The sequence below is a fragment of the Cicer arietinum genome, chromosome 4 (genome assembly GCF_000331145.2).
Source record: "Cicer arietinum cultivar CDC Frontier isolate Library 1 chromosome 4, Cicar.CDCFrontier_v2.0, whole genome shotgun sequence".
NCBI classification, from domain to species: domain Eukaryota; kingdom Viridiplantae; phylum Streptophyta; class Magnoliopsida; order Fabales; family Fabaceae; genus Cicer; species Cicer arietinum.
In genome coordinates, this window is record NC_021163.2 from 7,516,483 (window position 1) to 7,535,369 (window position 18,887).

An 18,887-nucleotide genomic window follows, 5' to 3' on the forward strand; every position below is an offset into this window, starting at 1 on the left:
TATTTTTTCACTAATAATAAAAAATAGGATATTACAACTGAAATTAAACTAGATTAATATTCTAACTTGTATATAAAAAGAGAATTTTCGTAAAATAATAATATTATAGAATGCGAGAAACTCCCGGAACACGTGAGAACACATATAAGATGGTGGAAGGAAGTGAATTTGTGTTTACTAGACTACAAGTTTCATAATGCCTCAAAAAAAAAGATCTGGACCCAAAGAAAATTAAATACCGCACCCGGAAAATTAAGTACCTCCTCGGATTTAACAGTAACTAGTGGGTAAATTATCCAATGTTCGATAATATACTATCGCCTACGTAAATTTATGCAACTATTTTCATTTATTTTATATAATATTTGTCTCATATTTTTTATATTTATCGATTATAAATATTTGAGTTAAACATGTTTTAACCCTTATAAAATTTCAAACTTTCATTTTTAGTCGCTGTAAAATAAATATACAGCTTTTAGTCACTACAAAATTATGTAGCTAACGTTTTTAGTCCTTGCTAAAATAAAACATGTTTAATTTTCTTTTATATTTAAAATTTTTTAATGATGTTTTGCAATCATGTTTAGAACAATATAAAAAGTTACTCTACAAAAATTTATAATTTTTTAACTTTTAATGAATTAAATAATAATTTTTTAAATAGGAAAAACCAATAAAAATATAGACTTAGAAATTAAATTTTGAATTCATTTTTTGTTTAGGAGCTTTTTAAACTATTGTTAACATCCTTGCAAAAATTCCTTTAAAAGTATATGTTGACTTAACAAAAAAAAAACTACATGCATTATATAATTTTGTAAGGAGCAAAATTTGTATTTTTATTTTACAGAGATTAAAATTAAAATGTTAAAATTTTATAAGGATTAAAAATATATTTAACCCTAAATTTTTTCCCATTTTTTAATATTTATCAGAGATAAATGTTTATCTCGTAATTTTTTAAAAAAAATTTATCGTTAAAAAATATGTGTGCTTCATTTATCCAGTATTATTTTATGTTTATTAGCAATAAAGATTTGTTTCGTTTTTTTTTTTATATATTTATCAATGACAAATATGTGTGCCGTATTTTTTATATATTTATAATCTACATTTATTCCATATTTTTTATGTATCACCAACATATATTTGTCTAATATTTTTATATTTATTAAAGATAAATATATATTCTGTTTTTTTATATATATTTATTAGTGGTAAATGTTCATCCGATGTTTGATTTTATATATAAATATGTGATAAATATTTGTTTTGTTTTATGTAAGCTTAAATGCATTTTTATTCATCATATTTTGTTAAATGAATCTCTAGTCCTTTCTTTTCTAAAATCAGTTTGTTTGTCCTCTATGAACTATTTTTTGTATTTTTTTTCCCCATCATTTTTTATGAGGTAGCTCTCTCATTAATAACATGACACTGAGATGTCATTTATGAGTTGGATAAAATATTTTTCATCTCATTATTGTTGTAATAAATTTTATTATTTATTTAATTAACATATTTAAATATTCAAAATAAAATAAATAATTTTTTCAATATTTGGATAATTTTTTTATAAATATTTATTTAAATATTTTAAGTTTAATTTTTAATTTTAAATAATTGAATTTATAAATACAATAAATTTAATTTAATTTTAATATTTCAATGTATAAATAAAATAAATATTCAATAATATTAAAAAGTAATAAACTTAAATATAAAAAAATTATAAATATTTTAAATTATATAAAAAAAAGTAAATAAATTTTAAACATTTTATTTAAATATTTTAATGTATAAATAGAATTAATTACACCAACATTGACATAAGAACTTTTTTATTCAACTCACAAATGTCATCTAAGTGTTATGTTATTAATGAGAGTTTCATATTACAAAAAATGGTGGACGACAACAAAATTTCAAGAATTAGTTAATAAGAGGACAAAAAACCGGTTTTAGAAATGAGAGGTTGAAACATTAATTTAATTATGTATCAATGAAAAATATTTATCTCGTATTTTTATATCTATTAATTATAAATATTTTCTCCATTTTTTTTTATATTTATCAAAGATAAATGTTAATCTCGTGATTTTTTAAAAAAAATTTAACAAAGAGAAATATACGTTTTATAATTTTTTATTTATCAGGAACAAATATTTGTCCGATATTTTTTTATGTTTATTAATGATAAGTATTTATCTTGTGTATATATTTATTGGTGATAAATAAGTGTCACAATATTTTTTTTATGTATTGATAACTTATATTTGTCCAGTGTTTTTATATATTCATATGTCCAGTTACATTTTTTTTCCAAGTCATCCTGCCTGTATACTAAGTTCGTAACCGATTACTGCCTCAAAGAATTGTTTATTACAATAGAATCTAAAAAGTAAAATTCAACATCTAGAAAGTAAATTTATGTTTGATATTTCACGCGTCGTAAATAGAATTATTAACAGTAAAAATTTATATGAAATTAAAAAAAAATAGATAGAATAGATTAATTATATGTTTAGCTTTATGTTCCGATTTATTTTCCTCTGACCAATTGACATTTATCCTTCATTTCTTGGTTAATATAGCACATTTCTTCTTTCCAGAAAATTCAGGAATTTCTTACATCCAAATAAATGAAAAGAAAGGAAGAGCAAACTCACATTTTGTAATGATTAATATATGATAAATATTTATAGTAAAAACTTAAAATATAATATTTTATTATTTTTTATTCTTCCGTCTACATAATTTTTAAATGAAACATATCGGTCACTTTAAGCATCAAGCATATGACCAAGTTTCCTATTTCTAATATTAACCTTATTCCAAGTATAACAATTTATAGACGTGTACTTATTAAAAGCCACCATACATGGTCCTGATTCGTTTATTAACCAATAACAATCGCTGTTGCAAGTTTCTTCATCTCGATCTTGAATATAAATGTCAAAGGAGTGAACAACATTCGGCCATGAAAACTTACAAAAATATAAGGATCCAGAGAAAAATTGAGGCCTAAAAGTAAAGACGTAACTTCCTGAATATTTTAGTGATTGAAATCCAAAATCTGTATTTTTGTCTTTACAATCAATACCTAGTTCATGATTGCTCATGTTATTTGTAATGTGCACGGTTACTTTGTGAGGAAGAAATCCATCACTTTCATTATCCTTCAAATCTAAAGCAAAAGAAATTGTTAGTAACATAGAAATTAAAAGCGCAAATTTGGAGATTGTAACCATCTTGTTTGCCAAAATTAATTGATAGAATGATTTGGAAACTTATGATCAACTTCTTAATTTATATATTGTCAAAACGGATTAATTTGATAAATTTAAAAAAAAAATACAAATATCATTAAATAATCATTTGACCATATAAGGGAATAATAAATGTAAAGAATAATATTGTATCACATTTTATGTAAATAATACTGTATTACTTTTTATTACTTTGTATTGTTAATATTAACTTTGCTTCGGGATATTAATTAATTAAATAATTAAACATTTGACTGTTTTTATGACATGTTTTTCCTAAATTTGACCGAAGTATATTTACAAAATATACCTTTTCAAATTTAAATTTAAAATTTCATTATTCTTAATGCGTCTTTATTATATGTAAAGTTTATTACTATATTATTTGCCTATTATTTATAAATTTCTAATTATTATTTAAATAAATCATTCAAAAACACTAAAATTAAAAATTGTTTTTTTGTTAGTAGAAATTTATCTTATTTTTGTATTAATATAGTGGTATATTTATAGAATATAATTTTTCTTTCAAAAAGAATGTGTCCATCAGTTTGTGTCCATATTTCATGTATACATTTTTTTTTATCTTCTTATTTTATCTAAATTTAACTTCTTCATTTTATTTTCTTTAAATTCGAGTATTTGGTCGAGTTTTTTTTTCTGTCTGCATAAATATTTATGATGTGTGTATCTCATTAATGAGGTGCCATTGATATGTGATGAATGAATTTGATAAAGTTTTTGCTATGTCATTAATCAAATCCATGTCATTAACTTTTTAATTAAATTAATTACATAAAAATTTAAATAAATTTTTAGTCTTTATAAATTTTGAAATTTCATTTCCTTTTCAAAAAAATTATAATTTTTAGTCCATTCAAAAAGATTAGACAAGAGTTATCAATATATATATTTGAATTATTTTTTTGTATATATATTTATAACACTATAAAAAGTTTTCCCATAAAAAATGAGTTTAAAAGTTGACTTCTAATCTATATTTTAAGGACTTTTATATATATAACATTTAAAAAATTATATTTAATTCTTCTAAGTTAAAAGATTTAAAATTTAGGTCCATGAACTTTTGAATAATGTTTGCCATTTAAAAATTTAAAAGTTGAAGGATCCTTCATTACATCAATGATTAAAAATAAAATTTTAAAATTTTATAAGAAATAAAACCTTATTTAACTCTTAAAATAAATTATATATTATATCTTTATAAGTAAACTAATTTAATAAAAATTACTTTTTAACAAATATGAATTAATCAAATTAGAAAGAAAAAATATCATAATCCTACTTTCATTATAATTCTCAGCCACCACGCCGTCATCACCCTTTCTTCCTAATCATTCACCATCTCTCACCAGCATCATTATCATCGCCATCATTATTATTATTCATATTCATGCTCACAGAAATCTCAATCTTTCCAAAACTTACAAAATAATTGTTTGAAACCTAGTTTTGTTTCATCAAACATAAACAAAAAAAATAATTGGTCCAACAGGAAGCCTATGAGATAGACAACACATAAACGATATTTATCTATGATTGGCCGTAGTGGTGATCACAAACGCCACACAGGTTGAAGCGAGACGATGGATCGCCGAACGTGGACCGGTTTAGGGATGGGTTTGTGTTAGAGTAAAATAAAGAAAATGAATAAGGAAGGAAAAAGGATAGGATTTACTTTTTTATTATAATTTTTTTAAATATTATAATTTTTTTAACATAATAATTAAAAAAAAAATTATTCATAAATTAGATGTTGGCATGGAAAATATTTTTTTCAAACTCAATAAATCAATGACATTTCATAAATGAGAAAGACACGTCTTTAAAATTTGAAAGGATCAAAAAAATTATAAAATATATGAACAAAAAATCTGAATTAAAAAAAAAAATCAAAAGTTAAGTTTACACAAAATAGGACAATTGCAAAAAAAAATTCTTCTATTTTCGATTTTTTTATTATTGGTGAATTTATTAATATTAATTAATTAGTTTTAAAATTTTGAGTATTTTTATTGCATATTTTATTAACAAATAGAATGGCGTATTTATAAAATATTATTTTTTTAAATGTTCAAATTAGAATTTGACTTTTATTATATGTACATATTACACAGAAATGTTTCTTATATTTATATATTTTAGTGGAAAAAAAGGGAGTCGAGGACCTGTACCAAAAAACAGCTTAGGCCGGCCCCAAATATATGCGAACTAAAAACTTCTAAGAGAACAAGAGCGCCATATGCCAACAAAGCAATCAAAATAAAGAAGGGGTAAATTTAAACAGAAAAAAAAAAGTCTTAGGAGCAACCATAATTTAATTTTTACAATTGCATCCACCACTAGATTAAATAATTCAATACTTTTAAAATTAACATTTCTTAAAAATGGACAAATGTAGTAGTATATTTGAAGAAAATATTTTTTTAAATTAGGAATAGAATATGCCTATTATTATGTGTACATATTACTTCTTGAAAATTTTCGTATATCTTTTATATATTATTTATGATTTTTTAATATCCTAAAAATTTATGAAAATAAAAGAAAAAAGAAAAATATGTGAAAGGTATCGCCGCTTAAATTTAAGTGTTTTTTAAATTTAATGGAGTCGTCATCAAATTTTATTTTACAAAAAATATTGAAAAACCTTTTAAAAACAGAAGAAAAAAATGGTATATGAAACCAAATACTGAGTTCGAGAGTCGATTATGCGTATGAAAGATATTAACACCTACGATATCCGTTAAAATACGATTACTTAAAATTAATTATGCAAAATTAACGTTAACTTGTATAAATTTATATCTCTATTTTTTAAAAGCAAATATAATATTTTTTTAAATAATCTTGACATAAAAGTATATTTAAAATATAAAGAAAATAAAAAAAATATTAATATGCTTGACAAGTGTGCAATCTTACTCCCGTATCTTTCGGTGCGATGGAGAAATCAAAGTTACGTTCTTGTTAGGTAGAAAATACGAATGTATTGATTGTTTTTAATGAAAATTTGGTTTGTTGTTGATAAAAAATATTTTTTTATGAAAAAATGAGTTTGTTTAATTTAAATAATTATTTTGAAATGCAAATTTTAGGACTATCAAGTTGTAAAATTGGTGTCTCAAAAAACTCAAAGAATAAAAACATATTTCATTTAATTATTCTTTTTAAGAATATTTTATATCATTTTTGGTTTTAAATTGAATTTTTTTATAAAAAGAACACTAAGTGGTACAACTTGTATCTTAACAACTAAAATACTAAAAATATGTTACATGTAATTTAATCAAATTCAAAAGTTGATTTTGGATTAAAAAATGAATTTTTAGAACTATCAAATTGTAAAATTTATGTTCGGATAACTCATAAATAAAAAGGACGTCGCATCTACTTAATCTTTAATAAAAGAAATTATTTTTCATAAGAGTTGATATCTTATTAGAAGTTGATCAAATTTAATTTTTTTTTGAATAAAAGATTTTGATTAAGATAAAAAGGTGTTGGACCTATCAAAAGAGAGAAAATAAAATAAAAAATAAGGACTGATAAAAAATAGTGTTGGTTTGTAAATAGAAAAGCAAAAGAAAAATAATGGTAGGTGAGCTGCTGGCTGACTAGGGAAACAAAAGAAAAAAGAAAGAGAGAGGGAAAAAAAAGAGAAAAAGAAAGAAAAGAAGGGAAAGGAAAAACAAGAACTTATGAATGTTAAAAGCTTAAAATGAATAATTTTCCTCCTATTGAAATACCTTTTAATCCAACGACAATTAAGTCGCTTGGAACGATGTACTTATGGTTAGAAGTGTCAAAAAGGTACTCAAAAGCTCTCATAGGGGTACATATGTCATTAATTGAGAAACTCAAATGTCACCTCGAGTAAAATCATAAGGACTTGTTACTTCGTCTCTAATAGCGGATTGATACTTGGATCAAACATGGCAACAAAGTCTAAGACGACTTTGCAAAGCCAAACAAATTCGAGGTTAATTAAAGTGAAATTGAACTCAAGTCACAACTTGATTACACAACTGGCAGCTTCAGGGAAATTGTTTCATACTTGACTCAGACCCAATTCGCTCTATTTTGGGCCAAAAACCAAACATCTGGCAAACAAGGGCATCTCAAGAATCTCAAAGGGATATGAAGTAAGAGAACTCTAAAACTAAGGTGGATTTCATTTATACACCACGCGATGGCAATCATGATGATGAGATCTTAATCTAAGCCACCCAATGGTAATTGTCACCAAATTATCATCAAAGACACATTACGAAACCAAACATTGATCTGTTGATCGCATATCATACAACTCACAACCCTAAGATACTCTTTCTAAAAATCCTAGAAAATTTCAGATAAAAAAGACACCTAACACAAATTAAAGGAATACATTATTCAAATATTAAAACTCTCACTGATACAAACTTACTTGATAATTGGAGTGTGTGCAGATACACCACCTCCGCAAAAGAATCTTTGTCATGCTCATATAACTCTAGTCAAAAGTCCTAGATTCGTCTGAATCAGTATGTAAGAATAATTATTCTTGATATTAAGTGTTTGTTTGGTAACACCAATAAACTAGCTAATAACTTATTTAATTATCTTATAAGTTTGTTTGATCAAATTAGATGTGTTTAGTTAACAAGTTTTTCACACTAACTTATAGTTCTTTTTTAGATGTTATTTTAAGTAGTGTTTGGGCTTTTAGATTTTTATATTTCTATCATTTGTAACTTTATTATTTTATTTTTACTACTATTTTATCTTTATGTAAAACAAAACAAATATCCCACTAACTATCCACTCACTCATTCTCTCGTTGGATATTTCTTCTTCTCTGTTACTCCCTCATTTATTGTCTTTTCTTATCTATCTAGTGAATAATACCAAATATGTCCTTTTTTTTTTCTTAGTCGGTAGGTGCTCAAAGGATTATATTGTAAAAGGTTGGTCATGCTCAGTCATACAAAATAATACTATCCAACAAAATATGAGAATTTCAAAATAAAACAATAGAATAATTGTATGTCACTTGCAAAAGATCTAGACAAGTCACAATAAAACTAAAGAACTATATCAAAATCAAATACGTCAAAAGAAAACAATACAATTTTAAAATTTACAATTTTAAAAAGGCTCACTAAATGTTACTAATAAAAATTATGTCAGTAAACAAATTTAATATTGTTGTTTCTCATATTGGGGATGAACTGGTCTTGCAGATAAAAAAAAACCACATACAATTTATTTTTCTAAAATAATTTTTTATGGCTTTAAAAAATAAAATATATACATTTATATATATTTTTAATTAAATAATTATATACTTTTATCTCATTTTACAATTACAACAATTAAATTTAATAAATACTTTATTTTTATCAGTTATTTTTTTAATTATAAACTATTAACTTTAAACTAACTTTTCAGTTATTAGTTATCTTATAGTTTAGTTTTAGCAACAAAAAGACCCTTAAGTACTTTGAATGTTTGTATACAAAAATGAGAGCACTCTCCAGCAAACGAACTTTGTCAAAAATGTTATAAAATAAAGTTTGTGAAAAATATTTCATTCCCACGCATCGCGCATGAAAAACGAGGAAGCCCCTTGTAATTTATGAGTTTAGAACTACTACCATATTTATTAGTTATTATTAATAGTATAATATAAGTGTTGAGATTAAGGATTATGCACTATTATTTAACAATGATAACTAATTATATATTAACAACACATCAATTAAAATTATGCATTTGTTGGATGTATTAATTAGTTGTGATTGATGGTATGTATAAAATAATTTTATACTGATAATTAGAAATAAATTTATTTTAATTGGTACACATGTGACATCATAAGATTAAATTAATTTAATTAGTTGTAGATTTGATCCACTTGCTTTTACAAAATTGATTTCTTTATTTTAAAATTATATGATTTTGATCCTTATTTCAAATTTTTTATCGCAAACGTAGTAATGATGGTATAGTTTAAATAATATTGCATACAATTTAATGATATAAAATTATTCAAGTGAATAAATTATTTACATCGTTAATTAAATTATAAAAATAAATGTTTTTTAAAGTTAAAAAATAATGTTTTTTAAAGTTAAAAAATAATATTTTTTAAAAAAAATTACAATATATAAATGATAATCATTCTATATTATTCAATAATATATCACTTTATTTAAAATATATTATATTATTATTATTTTCACTAATAATAAAAAATAGGATATCAAAACTGAAATTAAACTAAGTTAATATTCTAACTTGTATATAAAAAGAGAATTTTCGTAAAATAATAATATTATAGAATGCGAGAAACTCGCGGAACACGTGAGAACACATATAAGATGGTGGAAGGAAGTGAATTTGTGTTTACTAGACTACAAGTTTCATAATGCCGCAAAAAAAAAAAATCTGGACCCAAAGCAAATTAAATACCGCACCCGGAAAATTAAGTACTTCCTCCGATTTAACAGTAACTAATGGGTAGATTATCCAATGTCGATAATATACTATCGCCTACGTAAATTTATGCAACTATTTTCATTGATTTTACATAATAAGTTGTTATTTTTTTCTCTTTAGGAGTAACGATTGCTCTTCTTAATTACTTCTTTTCGAGTTTGAATATAATCACTAAATAAACCATATTTTATTATTAAAATTATGAATTTAATTGTCATAAATATTTTTAATGTAAAATATTTTAAATTATCAACTCATTACAATAATTTATGAATACGACTTTACATAAAAAATCTATAATAATTTAATAGTTTTAATTGAATAAGTATAAAAAAAATACATAATAATTTAAATTTTTAAAATATAAACAAAAGTAACTTCAATAAACCATATTTAATATTAAGTAAATGATAACAAGTGTCCTAAATAGATAATCAAATTGTGTGTATTTAATTTTTTGAAAGATAACTTATGTTATTTTCTATAACAAATGTTTTGTTCTTAATTTCTTAACTAATACTTTTGCAGGACCCTCTTTGTTGTTAGTTTTGAAACACCCTTCAGCTGTATATTTTGCACTATCTTATTACAGAACAAGTTTTCACGAGAGACAATTTATTAATATAATTATTTTTTTATTACTTTGAAAAATTTAAATAGTATTTGTGACTGAACATAAATTTAAATGATATCAACTATTTTTCCTATAGTATTTTAAGTATATATTGGTCCAACTTTAAAAATAATTAATATTATATTAAAATATTATAATGACATTATTTTAATTTATTTATAATCAAATAATTCTTTTTTATTCTTTGTAAAAGTGTCTATTAATGTAAGACTAAGAGAGACGAAATATATTTTAAATAGTATTATTGTATTCTTACGATGAGTTTTGTAAATTTACTATAAAATTAAATATATACTATCTCCCTTCTGTCTAAATATAAGAAGAAAACAAATTAACTAAGATTTGTTTTGAATATAAATAAAATACTTATAATATTTTATTTTTTATTTAAAAGAAGAGAAAACTAAAAAATTGTCGGTTTATTGACAAAGTCATCAATTTTAATTATATTTAATCAATCAATGTAATTTGGATTATTAATAAATGAATATTTTTTTTTTAGTAAATAAAAAATGAGAACAACTGCGGAAGAGCTGTCAGATGGCAGTGCCATTTATTTTTGTCTCTTTAATTTATTTTAAACATTTTTCCTAAACCTACCAAAAACATAGCATAAGAATCTCCACTCTATGCTGCTATATCCACCACCGCATCTTAAATCCACGAAACAGAAACAAGGGCAAAAATTGAATTCTGCTAAAATTCCCTTTTCATATTGATTTCACAACGATGCATTCAATTAAAATTTTATCGATTTTTGTGGTGTTTCTTCTAACACTAAGATCATCATCATGTTCGTTAATCGAAGCAAACAAGTTATCACCGTACGATGTTTTAATGGAGTATGGTTTCCCAAAGGGTCTTCTTCCAAAAGACGCAATAGGTTATTCGCTGAACAAAGAAACAGGTGAGTTCGCTGTGTATTTCGATAAAGCTTGTAGTTTCACTATTGAAAGTTACACGCTTAATTACAAGTCAACAATCACTGGTGTGATTTCTCAGAATAGGCTTTATAAACTCAAGGGTGTTACCGTCAAGATTTTGATTTTGTGGTTAAATATTGTTGAGGTTTCTCGTCATGGTGATGATATTGATTTCTCTGTTGGTATTACTTCTGCTGATTTTGGTGTTGAGAATTTCCTTGAAAGCCCTCAGTGTGGTTGTGGTTTCGATTGCAATTCTCTTCGCTTAAACGGTGACGTTTCTTCAATTTAGGTTTCTTTGTATTTTTATTGTGTTGTATTTTTATTATTTAATTTTTGAACTTTTTGTTGAAGACTGTAGATCTATCTTTTATGCTCTTTTAAATTAATTAATAATAATAGGTGAATTTTATTAGGGTGTATTTTGTTTCCCCTAAAATGAATCAGAACTTTTGGTGATTTGCAGTATCATTTGCCTCAGAATCCAAACAAGGGTGGCTATTCTATTGAATCTCTTGTCATGCCTTGTTAATTTTATCTGTCTTTTTAGTTCATAAAGTAAAAATATCAGAATATTAATGATTGCTGATATTATTGTTTTGAAACAGCTTAAACCCCTTGTAGTAGTTATAACAGTGTGAACATTGATCCTGTCAAAAAAATAGTATGAACATTGTTGTGTATACTCTTGTTTTATTTTAAGAGCTCAGCGGCGAAATTCACGCACATGAAAGTGCGGAGGAGCGGGATATTGTGAGTTCAAACTTGCTCCCCAATATATCAGACGTTCCTGTAATTTTTTTATCATCTGAGTTGCAAGAGACAGTAGATGTTTTTTTTGTTAATGAAACAATACTTTGTGTAAGTTTATTGGCCAAAATGTTAATGTGGAGAGGAATGTAAGACATCTATGGAGAAGGAAGAAATTGTAAATAGTTAGTTTACAACTGTATCTAAGAGATTTGAACTATTTTAGTTGAAGTTATAAAGTCAAATTCTTACTATTGAGTTGACTCTTCTTAGACACACCTACCAGTTTCGACCAATGGAAAATTTGGGTTTAAATTTTCAAACAAAAGCTATCTTCCCAACACCAGTGCCACAATATTACTGTTGTTCAGCTTCTTAATCCCATCAGCTTTTGACAAAAACACCACCACCTTAACAGATTATGTTCTTCAACAATGTGATTTCCCAGTTAGGATTCTTTCCAGAGGTGTGGTTGGCTACAAATTCGACAGCACCACTGGCAAATTCAAAGTGAAGAGTTTCTTTTCTCATTTCCAAAGTTACTTCGAAAGTATACTATACTTCCGGAAAAAAACATAATTTTTATGTTGTTTGGTATAGACTGTTTTTTCTTTGTTGGGAAGTATATTTATAGACATATGTATGTTATTTTTTAGAAATATAGGGGAAGAAGCTCTCTTCAAACAAAGTGCATCTAGAGCTGTAACGGTAAATCTGATTGCTGTTGTTATCATATGTTGGATGTGTCAGTCCCCCTTCCACCTAGCATCATGTGGAAATGGATTTTCGGGTAAAGAAAGGGAAATGATGAAAGTAATCAAAACAAGATGTAGTAATGTAGTTGGAAACTTGAACTTCTGCATTTTCTGCTTTCAATGAGTTTCAATACATCAGACTCTGAACAAAAACGAATTGTTGAGACAGATTGTATATCAAATTTATTTAATTGAAATCATTGTGTTGATGAATGATCAAACAAATTAGTGAATCTTTGAAATGCTAAAATAAATGTCAACTAATACCAAAGCCATCGGTGGTATGATAAACAAATTAGAGTAGACCATTTTGGTATGTAATCATGTAATGGGTTGTCAGATTTATTTTTATAATTAACGAATCTATTAACAGTGCTTTAAATTGGGCAGATTCTAACATGTTGAAGCTCCAAGAGTGTTTCTTTAAAGACTAAAAGTTTGTGTTAACGATAAATTTATTTTTATAAGTTAGGCGGAGATTTAAACGATATTGATTCGATAAAATAAAATATAATAAAAATAACTATGTATTTTGTATTAAATTGATATGAATTTGTTCATCGTTATATTCATAAAGATAAAGATGAATAGTATCACGAATTATTATATTTGAAGTGTATTGTTGTTTATAATTAGATTTTTTAAATAATTTTCAAGTACTATTCTACAATTGACCAGGTATAAATGTGGTCTACCACAAACTCACCCCTAAAATACACTTCCATCACTCTCATAACATCACTCTTATTAATTACTACATTGATCCTAGTATATAAAATATTATTGATTAAATCACATCAACTAACAAAGTTGATTGTAGTATTAAATTTGTTTTAAATTTAAATAGTTTTATTAGTTTATTCTTGCAGGAAAAAAAATTAATTTATGTTTTAGTTGTAGTTTTATTACATATTACAAAAAAAAATATATATAATTTGGGGCATGTTAGCAAATAAATACTTAATATAGCTATAAATTTGAAAGTAGTCTTATAAAAAGGAAGACAAGAAAAAATCTCAATAGAGTCTTATATTCAGATATAGAGGTAGTAACATTCTTGGTAAATTTTTATATAAAATCTTTTATATTATTTAATTGTAACAAAGCTTTCTTTTATTTTATATTTTTCAATTTGTGTATCCTATTTTTTTAAAATCGTACACGAATATCTTTTGTCTTTTGTTTTTCCATTAAAGTCAATTTTTGTATTAAAAAAATAATGATTTCTTAAAATACATTGATCTGGCAAGTCATTTGAGATTGCAATCAACAGCTTAGTTTCTTAACTTAATTACAAGTAATAGTCTAGTCTTTTTAACTTATTTGTTCCTGATTTTTGTCATTTACATTTTAAAATATCAATGTCATTGTCCTTTTTCTTACAAATCTGCCACACACACAAAAATCAAACTAGGCTCTTCGTCTTCAAAGAAACACAAAAATTCATCTTCTCCATTGTAATCTCAAATAAAAAACTCAAATCTTATCACCCAATATATTCTTTATTCTTCTAAAAAAGGAAAACGACTGCACTATTTTTCTAGGCAGGCTCAAAATACTTGAAAAGTAAATTTAAATTTACATTCAATGTTTCAGATTTCAATAAGAATGTCTCTCTAGATTTATGAAATGTTTTAGATTTCAATAACAATGGTTGATTTTGATTAAATTACATAAACTAATAAAGTTTTGTACTATTAAATTTGTTGTAAATTTAATTGATGTTAGCAAATAAAAACTTAATATAGTTAAAAATTTGAAAGTAGTCGGTATCCAAGAAAAAATCTCAAGAGGGTCTTAAATACAGGTGTAGAGGTAGGGGTGAAAATAAGTCAGGTCGGGCCAGACTTTGAAAAGCTTGAGTTTGCTCTACAAATTAATTTTTTAGGCTTAAGTTTGACATACGGTCAATTTTTTTTTTCTTTTTCCGGTCTGGAATGACCTTTTTAAAAGTCTAGTCTAGTTTTAAAAACTATTTAAAAGCTTTATATAAAAAATAATTTTTCTAACACCCTTTAAATAGTGCAGATTTAAAAAATTATTACTTGTAAAAAATCTGAATCAAACACCCTTTAAACCCTAAAAAATAATTTTTGATTTCAAATAATAAATTTTCTAAATCAAACGCACTCATTATTACTTCTCAAACAAATCATCTCAAACAAACTCAACATATTTAATAATAATATAATTAACATTATTATCAAAATTAAAACACTTTAAAAGATACCGCACCTATTTTATATTTTTTTATTATTATTTTTTACAAATTCGTATATACTATTTTAATTTAAGATTTATTTTTATTTATAGCATGTGTTTAAAGTTGATAGCATGTGTCTAACAGAAAAAGTAAAATATTCATCTTTGATCCATAAAAATTTGAGTTTTGTTAGTTAAAATTTGATGCAAATGATAAACTTTGAGTTTTTTTAGGACGAGGAACACTGATTTAATTTTTTAACAAATTATGTAAATGAGCGTCATTTAAAGTTAAATTTGATATTATTATTATATTAAAAAAATATGAAGGTGCTTTCTATTTTAAAATATATATCTTTTGAAGTTTTTGTATTTAGTAATAATTAAATGATATAATTGAAAAACATTTAAAGTTGTTTTAAAATTTGAAATTGAAATTTATTTTAAATACACTGTGTCAAAATGTGTTAAATGGTCTAACTTCGGGATCAATCATCACTTAGTCATCTTATTAACCAAACAGGGGTATTCTTGATGGTGTGCATGGAGTGCAACTGCACAATGCTCAATTTTTAGGGATAGCAAAATATTTTTTTAAATTGGTGTGTGTTAGATATATAATTATTTAATTAATGGATCGAGTCAAATACTATAAAAAAAAAATTAATTCCTGATAAATGTGTCAGTTTATTTATCGTTCCACTCAAATTAGATAACCATAGAAATATTTTTTAAGTTTGTGTATAATTAAAAATATCACTCTAATCGATTACTCATTATTAAGATAAAAAATATTAATTATCCATTATAAACTTGGCCAAAATTAGAATTTTGAAATTATAGTTAGATTTAATTTTTTCACGTGTCATTAAAAATAAAAATGAGACTCAATCCAGTAGAGTTAACCATCTCATCAACACTGTCTTATACGTTTTTTTTCTTCTTCTAAAAGTTTAAACTAGTTCTCCCTAAATTTTAAAACTCCTGTTTATTGAGCTCTGAAAATTTATTTTCATCTTGATTAAAAAATTAAACTCATAAGATCGAGTTGAATAGACAACAATAGTTCATTTAATATTTATAAAATTATAGTGTTTCTTTATTTTCTTTTCTATTTTCATGCACGCGTATGTATATATATATATATATATAGTTGTACTTATTTAATAATATTGTATTAGATAAATAGTTTTTAAAATTAATTAATAGATTAAAAATCAATATTATATATACATATATATAAATTTTGATATTAATTTATAATTATTTTATAAATCATCATGATGTATTAAGATCAATGTCTATGATATAAGTATATATAACATCATATGATGCATCTTGCACTATAAGAAAGTTTACTTTTAGTGGCGGCAAAAAATATAAAAATATTAGGGATAACTAAGATTACTTATCCTTGTTGAGTTTTTTTTTCGTGGTATATAATTACCCAATACTTATAAATTATTGTCATCACTATAGGGTATAGTGACATACTTTTGTACTTTGCTTTAAACATTTAATTTAATCTACAAACATTTCAGTGTTGGTATATAGTTTAACTATAATTTATAAAAGTTATACCTACGATTTTGATTATGTTGTTATACGTTTAAGTGATAACTTATTTCTCTTGTTGTGGTTTTTAACAGTAAAAAATTTGCTATAAATATTAATTTTTTGATATCAATAAAAATTATATAATAATTTAGAATTTTATTTTATAAAATTAACCAAGTGTAAATACACAATAATATATATATATATATATATATATATATATATAATTTTAACAACTTGAAGCTAGTCTTTAACTATTTGTTTCAGATTTTGAAATTTAAACTCTATTTATTTGTTCATATCATTGCTCAATTCGATGAGTTTCACTAATACATGCATTGTTGATTACTCCTTGGTTGTCGAAGTCTCACTTGCCATTTTTTTTAAAAAATAAATAAATAAATCTTGTAGTGACATGTTTGGCATCATTTAGATAGTTCATACTTTTTCTTATTATCATAGCTATGAGCTTTTGAGCCTAAACACTTTAAATATTTGTTGTGTGATTATCCAGACATGTGTTATCCCTTCAGAACTTGCACTTATTTTGACTTTCATCGCTTGTGATTTATGCATACACTGAGACAATTTTGTTTGGTCGTTTGAGTCTTTCTAACTACCCTATGTAAATTTTATCCTTTTCTAGCCCATTTGAGTCTTGCCCTTTTATTTCGGTTACTAGCCACATTACAAGGGAAATACATGGCTTTAATTAAATCACCTTACTTGGAGTTAAGTAGAAAAAAAAATCGTCTTGATAAAGTTCTAAGTTTGGGGGTGGTGATTCTCACAAAAATAAAAAATAAAATAAAATTTCACTTTGTGTACTTTGATAAATAACTAGTTTGTAACCCCGTGCGTCGCACGGAAGCAACGATTTTAATAAATAAATTATTATATTAGTTTATATATATATATATATATATATATATATATATATATATAAAATTATATAAACAAATCATATAAAACAATAGTTAAACAATATTTACCATAGGGCACTCACTATAGAGTATTTTTGCTTAGTAGTGGACAACATTGTCTTACTAACATTTAAAATAGACATATTATGTCATACATAACAATCTCAAAAAACATTAAGAAATTGTGTCCACTAAATTGCTGAAATTTCATCTTCAACAACAAATTATCTTTTAATCTTCACCTAAATCAATAAAATAACAAATGAATAAATACACAATTCAACATAAAAATATTACTAATAAAACAGAGAAAATATTAATGATTTTAATCATAATTAATTAATATTATATAATTACCATTTTTATTATCTTTATTGTTGTTTGGACTAAGTGAATTTAAATGGTTTTGACCACTAGTAGCATTAAGAATCTATCACAAAAAATAGAAAATATTACTTATGAAAAATACGAGTATGGAATTTATGATGCAAGTTGAATAAGATTAGTAACTTATGATATCATTCACATCTTATCCAGAAAATCGATTTTGAATGAAAGTCATCACATTTGCTAACTAATTTTCCATATTCTTAACTCTTTCGTGCAACTCTTCATTTTCAAATAAACAAAACTTCAATTTTTTGGAATGAGGAATCTTGGCCATACACATGGCACACGTCCGTTTTTATAATGCTCTTGTACTTGATAAAATATGTCATCCTTCAAAGACATAGAACCTTGTGTGTTTTAGGTTGATTGAGATTTTCCAGTCTCATTACTATGTTTGTTCAGTTATTCCTAAAAAAATTAAATAAAAATCAATAATAATTGAAAATACCAAATTGAAATTGACATTCAAAGTATGTAGTACTACAATAAACTCCACTTAAAAAATGTCAACACTACATCTAGACTAACAAGTACAACATCTCCTAAATGGTCTAGTAAAAAACCAATACAATAATTATACAAATAACTTAAATGCAATCAACATCTTTTATTGGTACCGTTTAGTTATTATCAAAACTTACAATCAATCTTGCTGTCTTTTCATCGACAATTGATCTGTCTTTATGAGTGCATATATCAATGGGCGGATATGAAAAAATTTCTTAAAAAAAATGTTTCATTTTTTGTTTTCATGTTTTTATCCACAAGTTTGAGTGTTTCACTATAACAATTAATGACAAATTTACATTATGTATATGTTATCTATACCTACAATGTTAAACATTGTCATTAAAAACTTCTGTAGGTAAATGTCTATTTTATTGTAGTGTTGATGAGATAGTAAATGATAATCTATCAACATCAAAGTTTATAGACATCAAAGTTTATAGATATGATCGATAATATATATATATATA

At 24.3% G+C, this 18,887-nt stretch overlaps 2 protein-coding genes across 2 annotated transcripts; one reads left to right on the plus strand and one right to left on the minus strand.

The window, feature by feature from the left end:
* Positions 1-2,786: 2,786 nt before the first annotated feature.
* Positions 2,787-4,688, minus strand: LOC140919907 (S-protein homolog 2-like). Its single transcript, XM_073366843.1, has 2 exons — positions 4,646-4,688; positions 2,787-3,190 (listed from the first exon to the last, which is right to left on the minus strand). Exons 1-2 carry the CDS (start codon positions 4,686-4,688, stop codon positions 2,787-2,789), a joined length of 447 nt encoding a protein of 148 aa, XP_073222944.1.
* Positions 4,689-10,956: 6,268 nt separating this feature from the next.
* Positions 10,957-11,801, plus strand: LOC101515328 (uncharacterized protein At5g01610-like). The gene has a single exon (XM_004495883.4). The coding sequence runs from the start codon at positions 11,140-11,142 to the stop codon at positions 11,623-11,625; it is 486 nt and encodes a 161-aa protein (XP_004495940.1). The 5' UTR covers positions 10,957-11,139; the 3' UTR covers positions 11,626-11,801.
* The last annotated feature ends 7,086 nt before the right edge of the window (positions 11,802-18,887 follow it).